Here is a 16487-nt window from a genome sequence, read left to right on the forward strand (position 1 = left end):
GTATTTCGGAGAGTATGAATCACCTTTTGTTGGCTACCTATGTTGAGGGAGAAATTCTTGAGGCGCTTAAAGGGATGGGTCCTACAAAAGCTTCGGGTGCTGACGGTTTTCCAGTAATTTTCTACCAGAAGTACTGGCATATAGTTGGTAAGGATAATTGTGATTTCTGTTTAGATATTCTGAATAATGGTAGTTCTTTGGAAGATATCAATAGGACGCATCTGGTGTTGATTCCAAAGATTGCTAATCCTACCAATTTGAAAAACTATCACCCTATCAGCTTATTTAATGCTATTTACAAGATTATTGCCAAGACAGTAGCTAATCGACTCCAAAAGGTATTGGATGGGTGTATAGATGATGCTCAAAGCGCGTTTGTTCCTGGTCGTCTTATCTCAGACAACGTTTTACTTGCTTATGAAGTTCTTCATGTGACAGCCCAAAATTGACCCTAGTCGGAATGTGGTTTCGGGACCACAAAACCGAGGCATAAAAATAATTTAAAATTTATTTTGATGCCTATGATATGTGTTAAATTGTGTGTGACATTTTTGATGATTTGATTTAGTGTTATAAATGTGAATTTCACTAGAAAGGGCCTAGTAGTAAACTTTGAAAGTATGATGGGAAGATGTGGGATGACTAGTTGATCATGCATGCAAAAATAAGGGATTTGCATGTCAAATTTCCCCAAAAGAAGTATAGTGGCCGGCCAAGGTAGGTGTTGATGGGCAAGGGAAACATGTTTCCAACATGTTTGGTTAGTGAGTTATGTATGAAGAAATAAAATAAGAATTAGCATTAAAGAAATGAACAAAAAAAAAAAGATGAGCATGGATGCCCTCCCCCCATTGCCATGCAACTAAGAAAGAAAACAAAAAAAATTTTGTTCATCCTTGTTCTCTCCTTTTTGGCCGAAAATACTAAGAGGAAGAAGAGATTTTTGCTTCATTTTCTTTGTTTAGAAGAGATCTAGAAGGAAATTTGGCTAAACTTGCATCAAGAGTAAGGTATGTATGAGGTTGTGTTATGAGTTTCATGCATGTTTTAGTTGCTAACTTGATGTTCATGTTAGCCATGGTTCAAATCCTTGTTATGCCATGGGAATGGTATTTGGCCAAAGTTGTTATTGTGTTAAAGCCATTGCATGCTAAATGTGAAGCTTGCTAATGATGCATGCAATGATGGATTGTCTACTCTTGAAATTTCTTTGTAGCCATCTTGAGTAAGACATTGAGTTTTCTTTTTGTTTAACCATGATTGAAGTTGAAAGGGCATGATTGTGATGTATTCGGCCATGATGCATTCATGAGCATGGTTCATGCTTCTTGCATGTTAGTTAAAATTTGTGTTTTGGATGGCTATGGACACCTTGAAATTCGGCCTTGCACCTATATGTGTATATATGATTGCACATGATATTTTGATTATGAAGAAAGTGATAAATATGTTGTTTAAAGAAGAAATTTGTTGATGAATGTTGTGAAATTTGCATGTACAATCGGCCTAGTACACATATGATGTGAAAATCTTGCAATTTATTGTTGATTTTGTGCAAGTATGACTAAGTATAATCGGCCACATGAGGGGAATTATTGTGCATGCATTCGGTTAGAGGCAAGCTTAATGATGCCTATTCTTGACTTAGGTAATCGGCTACCTTGTTGTGAGCTAAGGCCGAATGTGTGCGTAATTAAAGAAAATTGACTAAAGTGCTTAGTTATGTGATGTTGAGTCAATGATATGTGTATTCGCCAAGGCTAGCAAGCGAGACTTTAATGAATTGAATTTGTTTGAATTAGCTCAAGAGCTTAGAGGGCCACAATTGGATAAGGGAAGGAAAAGTGATCGATTAGCCGTCAAGCCGTTCGACAACATCCGAGGTAAGTCCTCAAGAAATGACCCTACTCGAATTATGTGAAATGAAATATGGATGTGTAATGATTATTGATTTATGTGTGTATGAGTATTTGAATGATACCGGCTAAGTCCCGGCGATTATGCAAGTGATATGTTTGTGTTTGAGCCTTAGTAACGAAAATGAAACATGGATGTGTAATGATTATTGATGTATGTGTGTGCATGAGCAATTGAATGATATCCGGCTAAGTCCCAAGACATTTATGCTAGTAATTATATCCGGTTAAGACCAAGGCCATTGTGCTAGTGACCTCATCCGGCTAAGACCAAGGCATTCGTGCAAGTTGTTAAATCCGAGCTAATACCAAGGCATTTGTGCAAGTCGTTCTATCCGGCTAAGACCAAGGCATTCGTGCATGTGGTTATATCCGGTTGTATTCGAAGAAGCTTGGGCAGAAGGTGAGCGTTGGTTGCTGTAATAAATTTAATTAGTACGCTCGAAAAGCCCAAAGGAAAAGGTATGTTTATATGTGCATTGGAAAAGTCGATATGTTTGAGTAACATTCGCTCAATCGACTAACGAATTTTCAGCTATTGAATTGGTTGATATCTTGTGAAAGTATACAATGATGAAGTGTGAAGTAAGTATGATTATGTGAATGTGTATTAATGAAATGATTCATTTGGCTATGTGAATGTAATGCTTTAGTTAAAGCTGATTTTATTGCTTGAGACTTACTAAGCATAAAAATGCTTACCCGCTGCTTTGGCTCTCTGTTTTATAGATTTTGCTCGTTAGCGATCAGATTCGGGATCATTAAAGTCGAAGTCATCTACACTATCAAAGCCTCCATTTTGGGTATAATTTTGGTTGAACTTTGAAATGGCATGTATAGGACTACCCTATTGTAGAAGGTCATGTACCTTTCGGTTTTATGTAAGCTTGGATAGCCATGCGAAAATGGCTTAGATACGTTGTTAGTATGATTCTATAATCGTTTGTATGATGATCATTATGGGGTATGGAATGGTTTTGAAAAGATTAGCCATTGGAATGGTTAATCATGATCACACTTGTGCTATGTATGCAAAAAGGGCCAATTGAATCGTGGAAATCATGAAATAGGTAAAGGTTACCTTGAAAACAGATGCTGGCAGCAGCAGTGGTGTGGTTTTGAAAAATCACCAAAATTTGTAGGAATGGTATTAAATAGTGAATAAGTTATTTAAATGAACCTTGACGAGTCTACTTTCATATGGAAGAAACGAAACGGTCATAGGAGTTACTTGTTAAGAGATATTAAAGTTATTGTGAGACAGGGCCAGAACGGTTTCTGGGTCCCCTGTCGCGACTTTAAAAATTTTCTATAAATTATCCAGAAAGAATTAGAAGTCATGCCTTATATGTGCAGATTCCATTTTGAGTCTAGTTTCATTATAAATAAACGGCACCAGTATTAAAGCCCTGTACAGAGAGATATTCAAGTTGTAACGCGCGAAGTTCAGAGCAGTCGATCCCTGTAACATGGGTGACTTTAACTAACAAACTGTACCAATTGGCCCAACCAAAAATTCTAGAAATAAATCCATGGAAGGATATATGAGTCTAAATTCATGGAAAATTTACGGAATCAGTTTCTGAGTTTTGAAACTCGAGATATGATTTTTAAGGCGACAGTGACGCAGTTTTCCAGCCTGTCTGGAAATGCCAAATTGGTCGGTACTTTAAGAGGATTTAGCTCGTCAACCCCTCGCGTCCGACACCAGCGATGGTCTCGGGCTCGGGGTGTTACACTTCATTCTTTTAAGAATAGAAGGTCGGGTAGAAAAGGTTTCATGGCTTTAAAGTTGGACATGAGTAAGGCATATGACAGAGTGGAGTGGCCTTTTATTAGAGAAATGATGGCTAAGATGGGTTTTGAAGACAGGTTCATTAGTCTTATCCTCCATTGTGTCAATTCTGTCCAGTGCTCAATTTTAATTAATGGGGAGGAAGGGTCCAATTTCAGGGCTTCTAGGGGTTTGCGCCAAGGGGATCCGTTGAGTCCCTATTTATTTCTTTTTTGTGGAGAAGGGCTTTCAGCATTAATGAGACTTACAAGACAGGAAGGAAAAATTTTTGGTGCTAAGGTCTGTCGATCAGCTCCACCTATCACCCATCTCATGTTCCCCGATGACTGTATTCTATTTGGAGAAACTTCAAGAAGGGGGATTTGTGTGCTGAAAAATATTCTTGAGAAGTATGAGGATTGTTCGGGGCAGTGCGTAAACTTTGAAAAGTCAACTGCGTTTTTCAGTTCAAATGTGAATGACCAGGATAAGAATTTGGTTTTTCAAATTCTTAACGTGCGATGCTCGATGAATCCTAAGAGATACCTTGGTCTTCCGAATATGGTGGGGCGAAAAAAAAAGTTGGCTTTCCAGAATCTAAAAGATCGTTTAAAGCAAAGGATTAATAGTTGGAGCTTAAGACATATTTCACAGGGAGGCCGAGAGGTTTTTATAAAGGTTGTTTTACAAGCTATTCCTACTTACACAATGGCTTGCTTCCTATTGCCAAAATCTTTGTGCATGGAATTGGAAAATATCATGGGGGCATTTTGGTGGAGGAAAAATCAGGGAAAGCAAGGCATGCATTGGTGCGATTGGAAGTCTTTGTGCGCGTTAAAGGAAGACGGAGGTATGGGTTTTCATAATTTAAATCATTTTAATATTACTTTATTGGCCAAACAGGGTTGGCGTTTATTACGTAATCCTAATTCTTTACTAGCGCGTACTTTGAAAGCCAAATATTTTAAGGAGTCTGATTTTTTAAACTCAAGGTTGGGAAAGTTACCTTCCTTTACCTGGCAGAGTATTTGGACGGCCAAGGGCCTACTTCTGAAGAGGTTGGGCTGGAAGATTGGAAATGGAAAACATGTCTCCATTTGGGAAGACGCATGGATCCTTGGGAATGAGGATTTCCGAATTCAGCATACATCTGTTAATATGAGCTTATTAAAAGTTGCTAATTTAATTGAGGCAAATGATAGAAAGTGGAAATCTGAGCTGATTTGTAATACCTTTTCAGAGCAGGAAGCGGAGCAGATTCTATGCATTCCTCTGTCGTTGTACGAGAATGATGACCTTATTATCTGACGGGGTAAGCCGACTGGGGAATATTCGGTGCGGAGTGACCATAAACTTCTCTTACACAATGATCAAAATGACTTAAAGACAAATTACAAACAATTTTACAAAAAGCTATGGAACTTAGATCTACCCTCTAAAATAAAGATTACAGCTTGGCGCAATTTTCTTCCTACTTTCAGTAACCTACAATATCGGCGACTGAGGGGATCTGCTTCTTGTAGTAAGTGCCAAAATGGTGTGGAGTCGAGGGAACATTTATTCCATGAATATCCTACAGCAAAGGAAACATGGGAGAATTTGGGTATCAGTTGGCCTATTCTAGAAGAAAATAATGATTTTAGGGACTGGTTACAGCTTATTTTCCAATCAAGGTCTACAGCTTTTTGCAGAGTTATAGTATGTACTCTATGGGCGATTTGGACATCCAGAAATAAATTTATCCACGAAGGTGAAGTTAAAACGGGTTCACAAATTGCTGACTTTGTTAAAAATTTTATGCTGGAATTGGATGGGCTGAAATCGTCAGTACCTGTTGAACATCTCTGTGTGGGTGGTTGGGTTGCTCCGATCGGAATGAGGCTGAAAATTAATTTTGACGCTGCTTTCAACAAACATAAGAAGGAATCATGCTCTGGTTTAGTTATCCGGAATAATAAAGCGCAGATTATTGTTTCTAAAATAGTTATGAACTCGAACATACCATCAGCCTTTGCTGCTGAAGCGGTGGCGTGTCTTCAAGCGCTGCAACTTGGTTTATATCTTGGCTTGAGGAAGGTGGAGATCGAGGGTGACTCCCGGACGGTTATACGTAAGCTACAAGTGGAGTATGAGGACAGATCAGAGATTGCTGTGTTTATAAACGACTTTAAAAAATTAAGCTTGGGTTTCCAGACTTGTGTTTTCCTTTTTACAAACAAGGATGTTAACAAAGTTGCGCATCTCATTGCATCAGAAGGAATAAGAATGAGAGAGTCAACTTATCTGGTAAATCAGGTATTTTCTGTCACAGCAGAGATGGTGGCTGAGGATCAACGGAAGACAGAGAGCATGAGAGAACTGAGGAGTCGGAGGGTAGGAGATGAAGAAAAAAATGTTTGTTTGAATCTATCTGTGGAAGATCTTTCAGGAAGGAGGGTGTAATCATTGAAGTTGTTGGTTTTTGAAACGGTCAGTGGGTAATTAATTGTTGGCATTTAATTTCTGACCCTGCTTCTCACGCGTTTTGATGTTTTTCAAGAGGGGTTTCTTTTGGTTGGTTTCCAGATGGAGTAGAAGGCACTAGAGCTTCCCTTTTGTCGATTTTACTGGTTATATGTTTTGGGCTAATTTTTCTTTTATTTTTGGACCTGCTACTTTGTTCTTCCGTGGGTTTTTCTTTCTTATTTTGTTATCATGTTTTTGCTTGGTGTTGAGCTAGGTTTGGAGTCTCTTGGGCTTTTCCTGATTTTGGTATGAGTGGTTTTTTTGGTTGTTTGATCTTGTTCTGTTTTGTTTTTTTGGATGTATTAGCTTTTGTTCAATATAACCAAGTGAGTATTTATTTCAAAAATATATATATATTTTAATAAAATTAAAATTTTTATTTATAAATACAATAAATCTCATAAAGAATAAAAAAAGTATTTAAAATAATAAATACAATAGTATAATGAAAATAAATATTATATTAATCAGTTTAAAACTTTCTAAACTCGTGCTTATATATATATTATACTTATAATTGTTTTGTTTTAACGAGTAGCTAAATAAATAATACTTCATATCACTAACAAATTTTGTTACATCAGCTTAATGTTATTTTGATTACAAAATAGACCATTTTTATGTGCAAGGATACATCATTGGCTATCTCGACCAACGATGTCCTTGTAACTGTCACGAAAACGATATGAATGGCTAGAGTTTTAGATCATATTCAATTGATCCCTACAGTGAAACATTTGTTTGCCAAGCTGACTGCTACTCAGATTTTTTCTTTTTCTGGCTTGTTTTGCTCATATGTTTTCTTTTATTATGCTTGTATACAATTCATTTAGGACTTGTGTCTGCCATGAATACAAGTATTTGAGACGTGCAAGAAAACCCATAACTTGACATGCTTTTCAAGCACGTGGATTAGATGATAAATATCCAGCAAGCTTTCTCTACCACAGGCAATGATATTAATCTTTGAAGGACCAATGGATGATCTGTTGAAAACAGAACTTCAGCTTTGTCATCATTCTAAAATTCATCAGTACTTCAATTTCAAGTTTGTTTTGGCACGTAAATCCACGGGATTAAGACTCAGTATCGCATACAAATCACAAAACGAATTCACTGTTACACAGTGAATTTGCCAAATAATAGTTGCAGTAACGCCATGGGATAACGAAAAGTCTCCAACCAGACCGGAAGGAGCTATCAATCGTGCATGGCATCGGCATCCCCACCATCAAGGATTGATGCTTCATTGAACATGTATTCTTTTTGGTACTCCATCAAGTACTGCGTTGATCTCCTTACATCCAGAAATAGACTGTAAACACGAGTGATGTCCTGCACTTCCACAACCATCCCCTTCCGCTTCTGGCAATTCAGTGCAGAAGCTGTGATCAGATGGATAGCATATCTCAAGGAGGTCTCATGCCCAATTTTGGTCAACAGTTGTTTTGCATCTTCAGACATCTCTACATCTTCCTCTTGGCACCTGATGTCTAGAATCTTACGAATTTCATCCTCGGAATAAGGTTGAGTAGTGATGATTAGTAGTCTATCAAGAAGATCAATTGGAATTCCATGAGGGGATTTGTAATTTGTGCCACGGATTGAAGTTATGCCTCTGTTTGTAGCAACTACTAATATAGGGGCCATCTCATTCTCAAGAGCACGGTTCAGGAAAGAAAAGCACTCGATGTCAAGCATGTGCACCTCATCGATAAAGAGAACACCAGGCACGATTTCAGCCTTCCCTTCCTCCCTCCACTCTGCCACCTTCGTGTCAATTTGTTCTCTCACCTCAGCACGGATTTCACCAGTATCCCCAGTGAAAAGAGCAAGAAATCCCTGTGTTCTGAGCTCAAACATAATGAAACATGAGATGATGACTAAAAATAGATTATTTTCTACTGTGAAACAACGTAAAACTTCTCTAAGTCTATTATCCTATAAGGCAGACTAGCAAAGATACTGCCTATAGAAAAGTTGCACCGGATATGCATACATTGAACTCACAGTAATGTTTTCTAGGGATAAATTTTATGCTAGAGAGATAAATTTCAACAAGTTATGATGTTCATACCAGCCATATACCATGCACAAATTCTTCCCTAATAATCACAAACCAATGGTATCATCACATTTGATTGAACAACATGACAAAAGTATGTAGAGATGGTATAAAGGAACGCTACACATGTTGATCCCTAAGACATACACGTTGGAAGAAGCTACCCGCAACCATAGCAAAGAATCATCTACTTATAAGCTAATTGAGTTTAACCTTCTTCATCCCTACTCAGAGCTCTTAACATGCAGCATCCAAATTCTGAATAGAATCATCACTAGATAGCTTGAAACATGTAAATCAAATTCACCTAATTGGTTAATTCTTCCAAAATGTTACAGGTTTCTCCACCCAGGCATAGTTTTTGTTAATCTATTTATGTTTTACTTCAGAAGCAAAACAGCTGATAACAGCTCTACGCTAATTTCAGAACAATAACAGATAAACAATGGAAGAACCACTTTGCATTCTAGTTACAGAAAAAGTTAAAAAGACTCGAGAAATCATATTAAACACGGCAACAAAGCTGCAAATCTGGAAAAGGGTACACTTTTTGCCAAAGATAAGCTCGAATTTACCTGCTGTTAATGACATCAATCTCATGAAGCGTAACACAATGGACGACTTCTTTTCTTTTCTGCAGCTCTCCGTCTGGACATTGCACGAACTTTGTTTGCGGGCCCATAGCATCGTAATCCCTCGACCTTGAAAATGACCTTCCAAGCTTCGTTATTTTCCCTGAAGCTTTATCAATAGCTATCACATCTCCACTCTGCACTTTCTCTTTCCCTAATGCCTCGATCATCTTCGCCCCTAAATCGTAAACGGTCTCCATGTCCGTCGTTTTAAGCGTTAATTTTCCAGTTTTTGAAGCCGCCCCAGAAACTGCCGGCCGGTCAATCTGGATTTCAACGACTTCGCCTTCGATTATTTCAGTTTCTTCCTTGATTCTTACTCCGATGGACTTTCGAAACGCTTGCATTAAAGCTTCGGTTTTCGACATCTCAAGGGAGAAGATTTCGCTGCCAGAGAGCATAGAGAAAGGGGTTTCAAGGCCAAGGGATTTCGCCATGCCCATGGCGATGGCGGTTTTGCCGGTTCCAGGTTGGCCCGCTAATAAGATAGCACGGCCAGCAATTTTACCGTCTTTGATCATTTGGAGGATGACACCGGCAGCTTTACGAGCTTGTGCTTGGCCCACCATCCCTTCCGAGACGTCACGGGGCTCCAGAGAGGAGTCGAGGCCTAGGCCCCGTATGTGGGAATGAGCCCCAATGCGTTCGATTCGGGTCAGGTCTCGGCTCTCGGAGAGTTTCAGCTCCGCCATTGGATGATTGAGGGAGGGAAAGGCAAGGTTTTGGGTTTTGTGAGAAACTGAATTGAAATGGAAGAGAATGATGATGTAAGCTATTGATAATGCCTGTGTTCTGAACGCTTGTTTTCAGTTTTGGGTCTAGGGTAAAGTTCTAATTTTTGAATTTTTTTAGAGAGTGATGAAGAAAGCTATTAATAAAACTTGTGTTCTGAAAGCTTGTTTTCAGTTTTGGGTCTAGGGTAAAGTTCTAATTTTTGGATTTTTTAGAGTTTGGGCCTTCGGCTCCATTTGCTCCTTGAGCCCAACATTAGCTATGCAAATCGTGAACAGTTCAGTCCCCATGACATTGCTTAGTAATGATCTGCTAGAGCATTTTGGTCGAGGAGTCTTGTTTCTATCAGCTCTTTTCCCCATTTTACTAATAAAGCAAAGCAAAGATAATACATTAGGCTCCAAAATGAATCTATTGCATTTGCAGGCATGGTTGTTTTCTAGATTCTTGACCAATGAATCTATATTTCATTGGTATTTTCAAGTTCATGAATCTATTATTCTTCAACTACATCGGAGTTCTAACTGGTGGAACTACCCGAGTCTTCACAACAAGAACCCATGTTAAAGGACTTAAATTATTAAGCTTGATGGCAATTCTCTTTGACTAGATTACTTGGTGCTCTTTGTCTTGACCAGAATGCTCACCTTCAGTGGATTTCAGCCCCTCCTTAGCCAACCTTTTAGCTATCAACCTCTGTTTCAGCTTCTTCTTGGTACTACAATCACCTTCCTGCTGATCGCCTGAACAAACACCCCAAATCAATGAATTTATTTTAGTCTCCCATCTGGTTAAAGAAGAAGAAAGACCAAGTTAAAAACTTACCAGGTTTGTCACTTGAAGCAACTTGTTCCTGTCGAGCATTTTCTCGAATACCTTCAGGCTCACATTGCAATGAACCCACTCCATCTTTTTTAGATGACGGTAACAAAGGCCCAATTATCTTCCCACGACGAAAAGCATCTTCTTTGAGCTTTTTCTTTCGAAGTCTTTTCCTTTGAGCTCTACTCAGCTTCTGAGTCTCAGATTGACTTCCGTCATCTTCGTCGGCAGTCTTTGGGGAACTACACTTGTCCTCCTCAGAATCATCTGCCACCCAAATTTGATTACATTTTCTAATCTAAATTATTTGATGTTAAATAATTTTTTAATCACCTGGGTTTCCGGGCCCGAAGTCGACAGCCCTCTGTGATGTGATCAGCTGTTTCTTTTCCTCTTCCTCCTCAGATTCCGGTGGAGATGGCGGTGGATAGAGTGTTCTAAGAACAGCCTCATGGAATCTTTTTCGTTTCTCTTCACGTCTCATTAAAGACCACTCGTTCGCAGTATCCGGTGTGTGTTAAAACTTGGACAATTGGTGAATATTCTCTTCAAGTCTCGTTGAAGACCACTACTTTTGCAGTATTGTGGGATTATTTTAGAAATATTTTCGTAGCAGGATTAATTAACAAATTTCAATCGAGGAGATTATGGAGTCTGGGAGTGCATACCATTTGATAATAAATAATTAATACATAATTTTTTTCTTTTCAGTTAGAACTAGTAATACGATTTGAATTTATATCAAATGAATATTAAATATGTGTTTTAAACTATTTTAGGTTGTATTTAGTTATACTTAAAAATATTTTCAAAAGAAAAGTTATGCAAAAGAAGTAACTTTTAATTGAAATAAGTAGTTTTTCAAAAGTACTTTTACTCTAAATCTAAAATTTTTAGTTTTTTTAATCAAAATCACCTCTGAAAGTATTATTATTTTTTATCCTCTTTTTTTTCAACCACTTTTCATTCACTTTAAATTACAAATGTTAATATAAAATTTTAATATTTATATTTAGTATATAAATATTACCTCTTTTTAAACTTTAATCTAAATACATATAATATTTTAATTTATTAGGTTTATATTTTCTATGTTATGTTAATATCCAATATGGGTTATATTTTAAATTACATTTTAAAATAATATCATTAATTAAAAAACATTTCTTACAATAACAAAATGTGTTAATATTTAATTACAAATATTTAAAACATTGTTTTTATATTCTAATTAAATTTTATAAATAATTAATATTAATTGCTTAAAATATTTAAAATTTATATTTTATATATTAAAATATTAACAAGTTATAATAAATTATTTTTTATATTCTTACTAAAAGATCATAATATTAACTAATTTGAACATTATTTAAATGTATATTTGTTACTTTATAATACTATATTTAAAATGAATATTTTATTTCTCAAAAGCACTTTTGATAACAATACTAAACACTTAAAACTTAAACCAATCTTTTCAAAAATATTTCTCAAAAGCACTTTTATTATTATGTTCAAATTAGTTAATATTATGATATTTTATCAAGAATATAAAAATAATTTAGACTTACAACGGAGTTAGTATCATATTGATGGTGTATGATTTTTTAACTAAAATTTGTGTGTATTTATAATCTATTTCAGTGTACTATTTTCAAATTTATTAATATTTTTGAAAAATATTTAATATATGTATATAAAATATTTATAAATATCTAACAAATTATATTAAATAAATTACAAGTATAAAATATTAATGCACAATTGATGTATAAATTACAAATATAAAATATTTGTATTTTTTTAATATCATTCATGCATTAGTGTTAAGGGCCATGGATCAATGTTCGTGAACAATGCGCACGGAACGTCCCATGGAAGTTAACAGATGAAATGGGGTTCATTCGACCCATTGAAACTAGCCGAATTGGTGGAATGGAAACAGAAGTCCATCTATTTAAATCCTGGTTGAATTGAAACGCTTCAGTAAATTGTATTTTACTAAGATAATTATTGTAAAATCCTAAAGGATAAACACGTATAGAATTTAAATATCTTAGGACTCTCTTATTGTAGATGAGAACTAATATTAGCAGCTGATGTAAATCGATCTATACCGTTGATTCTGTGGGAGCTCAACTATAAATAGATGCCTCATCTTTTTTTGTAATCACTTTTCATAGCTGAATATGTCTGAAAGCATTTACCCAAACATTTGGTGAGCAATAGTTTCCTTTGAATTTTCTGTTATTTATTGCTCTTTCTGTTCGAGTTGCTTTCATTATACTTCGTTGCCTTAGAGAAATTCTGTGAGAATTTTCACTTTTGCGAGAGTTAGGCTGATTTAGACGTATTTGGAGCGAAAGAATCGCCTAAGACTACACGAATTGAGAGACAAGTCTAACATCAAGACAGTAGCTGATGCAAAATATTTCAAACCAGTGTGACCGATACTTACTAAAATTTTAATTGGTACGAAAAAAAATTATTACTCGAACTATATACAGTGAATAAAATAGCCATAACCATTACAGAACCACTACAATGGTTAGATCTCTTTTTTTCTCATAAGAAGAAAAAGAAATGAAGGGATTAAATTGGTGAAATCGACATTGGAGTTGTGATAAAACTATTGTGGTCGGTACCATCCCGAATATACATAATAATTTTTTAATCAAAATTTTGTTATGTTTTCATCAGTTAATATTGAATTGTTTGTAGGTGTATATGTTGGTATAAGATTTTTTTATTTTAAATATTTTTGTCTTAACTATATATATTATAATTATATTAAAAAATAAAAATATTTATTAAATTAAATTATTTAACTTAATTAATCATTTTAAAATATGTAGCTGAGGGATATTTGTAGGTAAATTGATATATAATTTATTTAAAAATAAAAATTAGACTATAAATACACACATTCGTATAAAACAATATTTTAAAACTGATAAATAAAAAAGCACACACCATCACATACTAGATGTACCAATACCAGAAATAAAAATGATACTTGCTTTGATAACTTTGGACAAGAATATTTTGTTTTCAAGGGGATGAATTTTGAAAGTATGTTTGGTTGTCAGTTGTGATAATTTATTGTGATATAAGATAAGACCTCAAGCTTGTTATAAGTACTCTTACAATAATACAACAAAGGAGTAAAACTAGAAAGAACACGAGTAAATTAGTAATGCAGTTTGGCACACCAAGTACTTATCACCTCTTTAGGGTCTTGCCTACAGAAGAAATCCATTACTAAACTTATAGTACAAATAATAATTTAAACCTAATTTACCTAAACCCTCGAACCATTACGGCATCACTTTAGTACATTTAGTATAAACTTTCTCTAAACAACCTCTCCTACTAAAGACTATTAAGTAATCACTTAGAGATGAATAAACAATAAACACTAAAATTTCTTATTATGAACATGTAAGCTCTCTCTAAGTAAATTCTCTCTTTTTTTAAAAAGGTCTCTTTAAATAGGCTTTGAAGTAGGCTACTTTAATCTTATAACCTAGAATAAAATTCATTTAATTTCAAAAGCATTATCTTGATATTTAACTCCAAGGCTTTTCAAATGCATTACTTTTAAGTCTTTATATTATCTCTAAGGTCTATCTTCAATTTCAAGACTCATGATTGGACAAGGATTCTTTGAAAGCTTGTTGTCAAGGTAAGGATAAGAACTCTTCAAGAATAATACTTGAAGTAAAACTCTTATATCTTGGAGTCTTCTAAGTGTATTTTGTTAAGTCGATAGATATCCAATGTATATCCCACGTTTTTGTTTCTTATAATCTAAATATAAAGATAATGTTTGTGAAAAATAAAATAGAATAAAATAAATAAAAATAAAGAACACATAAATTTTACGTGGAAACCCTTTCGGGAAAAAAAAACCACGGGCAGAGGAGAAGAAAATTCACTATGTCGAAAAATTTTTACTCAAATACAAGAGGAATAGACTATGTCTATTTATAGGCTTGCAAAGCCATATTCTAGTAGGATTGAAACACCTTATCCTAATCAATATAAAATAGATGGAGTTTAATAAGGTTTAAAACCTTATTCTAAAATAAAATAAAAGAAGTCTAGTTCTATATGGATTTTACTTTTATTTTATTTTCCATCGTATTTTATTTAAATAAGAATTTGGGTCACTTAATTCTAACAATCTCCACCTTGACACAAATTCTCAATGAACAAGTTCTTCATCGCGAACTTTCAATAAACAAGTTCTTCACCTCTTCCAAAAACCCTTAAGGGTTTAACTTCAACAATGAACACCAACCAAGTCTAAGCAATGCTCAAACTTGGTTATAGGAAGTGACTTAGTCATCATATCTGCAGGATTTTCATGAGTGCTAATTTTGCTCACAACAATATCACCACGAGCAATAATATCACGAACAAAATGATACCGAATATCAATGTGTTTTGTTCTCTCATGAAACATTTGATCTTTGTAAGAAAGATGGCACTGACCGTCACAAAATATTGGCTGATTTGAAGGTCTTCATTGAGTTCACTAAATAGTCCTTCAACCAAATAGCTTCTTTACAAGCCTCAAGAATCGCCATGTACTCAGCTTCAGTGGTAGACAAAGCGATCGTAGTTTGCAAAGTGGCTTTCCAACTAATTGCACAACCTCCGATTGTAAAGACGTAACTCGTGAGAGATCTTCTTCTATCAAGGTCTCCAAGAAAATCAGCATCAACATACCCTATAACTCCATCTTTAGTTCTTCCAAACTGTAAGCAAACATTAGTAGTGCCTCGTAAGTATCTTAAAATCCATCGAATCGCTTTCCGGTGTTCTTTACCAGATTCGCCATGTATCGCTAATCGCACCGATCGCATATGATAATCGGACGTGAACAAACCATAGCATACATGAGAGATCCTCTTGCACTAGAGTATGGAACATGTGACATGTACTCAATCTCATTATCGATTGAGGAGATAAGGCCGATGAAAGTCTGAAATGGTCGCTAAAGGAGTACTAACAGAGCTTAGCACTCTGCATATTGAACTCGCAAAGAACTTTCTCAATGTACCCCTTCCGACTTAGGTACAATTTACTTGCTTTTCTATCTCGAGAATCTCCATACCAAGTATCTTCTTTGCTGGTCCTAAATCTTTCATCTCAAATTCTTCACTTAGTTGGGCTTTAACCTTTCTTATCTCTCTTTATCTTTTCCCGCTATCAACATGTCATCAACATAAAGAAGTAGATACACAAAAGAACCATCACTGTTTTTCTTAAAGTAGACACAACTGTCAAAACTACTTCTTTTGAAATCATGAGAAGTCATAAAGGAATCAAACCTCTTGTACCCTTGTCTTGGTGATCTGTTTCAAACCGTAAAGGGACTTTTTCAACAAGCAAACATAGTCCTCTTTTTCGAGACTATAAAACCCTCCGGTTGTTGCATGTAAATATCTTCCTCAAGTTCTCCATGCAAAATGCGTTTTACATCTAACCGCTCAAGCTCCAAATCATGCATGGCAACAATACCAAGCAAAGCTCGAATCGAACTATGCTTAACAACCTGGAGAGAACACATCTGTGAAGTCCACTCGGAATTTGATCTGTAACCCTTTGCAACAAGCCTTGCTTTATATCCGGGTTCTTCAACTCCGGAGTCCCTTCTTTCTTTTAAACACCCATTTACAACGAACAACCTTTTTACCTTTAGGAAGTTTTACAAGATCCCATGTTCTGCTTTTTGTGGAGTGATTCCATCTCCTCTTGCATAGCAAACATCCACTTTTCGAGTCTTCACACTAATCGCCTCGAATAATTAAATGGCTCTTGATTCGCATCTATATCTTCACCACATTTAAAGCATAAGCAACTAGATCAACCTCGGCATACTTCTTTGGAGGTTTAATTTCTCTTCTTGTCCTGTTTTTGGCGATAAAGTATTGCGGTGAAGAAGCAACTCTATTATCAATTTTGTACTTGGCTTGAGGAGTTGATTCAGATTAATCGATGCTCCACCGCTTTTGGTTTTCTTTATTGGA

General features: G+C 35.6%; 3 protein-coding genes across 3 annotated transcripts; 1 reads left to right on the plus strand and 2 right to left on the minus strand.

The window, feature by feature from the left end:
* The first annotated feature begins 3696 nt into the window (after positions 1–3696).
* On the plus strand, positions 3697–6132 carry LOC108472008 (uncharacterized). Its single transcript, XM_017773539.1, has 3 exons — positions 3697–4540; positions 4631–4970; positions 5172–6132. Exons 1-3 carry the CDS (start codon positions 3697–3699, stop codon positions 6130–6132), a joined length of 2145 nt encoding a protein of 714 aa, XP_017629028.1.
* A 1052-nt stretch (positions 6133–7184) lies between these two features.
* LOC108474165 (uncharacterized) lies at positions 7185–9584 on the minus strand. The gene is made up of 2 exons (XM_053021815.1): positions 8836–9584; positions 7185–8044 (listed from the first exon to the last, which is right to left on the minus strand). The coding sequence occupies exons 1-2, from the start codon at positions 9582–9584 to the stop codon at positions 7396–7398; spliced, it is 1398 nt and encodes a 465-aa protein (XP_052877775.1). The 3' UTR covers positions 7185–7395.
* Positions 9585–9960: 376 nt separating this feature from the next.
* LOC108474164 (uncharacterized) lies at positions 9961–11153 on the minus strand. The gene is made up of 3 exons (XM_053021816.1): positions 10780–11153; positions 10450–10713; positions 9961–10367 (listed from the first exon to the last, which is right to left on the minus strand). Exons 1-3 carry the CDS (start codon positions 10928–10930, stop codon positions 10231–10233), a joined length of 552 nt encoding a protein of 183 aa, XP_052877776.1. The 5' UTR covers positions 10931–11153; the 3' UTR covers positions 9961–10230.
* Positions 11154–16487: the final 5334 nt, after the last annotated feature.

Source organism: Gossypium arboreum, chromosome 11, assembly GCF_025698485.1.
Source record: "Gossypium arboreum isolate Shixiya-1 chromosome 11, ASM2569848v2, whole genome shotgun sequence".
Taxonomy (NCBI): domain Eukaryota; kingdom Viridiplantae; phylum Streptophyta; class Magnoliopsida; order Malvales; family Malvaceae; genus Gossypium; species Gossypium arboreum.

Bases quoted from the DNA above. Each gene is read 5' to 3' on its own strand.
- LOC108472008 (XM_017773539.1), top strand. From the start codon at position 3,697: ATGGCTTTAAAGTTGGACATGAGTAAGGCATATGACAGAGTGGAGTGG. The intron at 4,541-4,630 runs GTATGGGTTTTC...ATTCTTTACTAG, and splicing joins CGCGTTAAAGGAAGACGGAG to CGCGTACTTTGAAAGCCAAA. The intron at 4,971-5,171 runs GTACGAGAATGA...TCCTACTTTCAG, and splicing joins CTATGCATTCCTCTGTCGTT to TAACCTACAATATCGGCGAC.
- LOC108474165 (XM_053021815.1), bottom strand. From the start codon at position 9,584: ATGGCGGAGCTGAAACTCTCCGAGAGCCGAGACCTGACCCGAATCGAA. The intron at 8,045-8,835 runs GTAAATTCGAGC...GTTTGAGCTCAG, and splicing joins ATTGATGTCATTAACAGCAG to AACACAGGGATTTCTTGCTC.
- LOC108474164 (XM_053021816.1), bottom strand. From the start codon at position 10,930: ATGAGACGTGAAGAGAAACGAAAAAGATTCCATGAGGCTGTTCTTAGA. The intron at 10,714-10,779 runs GTGATTAAAAAA...TTTGGGTGGCAG, and splicing joins CTTCGGGCCCGGAAACCCAG to ATGATTCTGAGGAGGACAAG. The intron at 10,368-10,449 runs GTAAGTTTTTAA...GTGTTTGTTCAG, and splicing joins TGCTTCAAGTGACAAACCTG to GCGATCAGCAGGAAGGTGAT.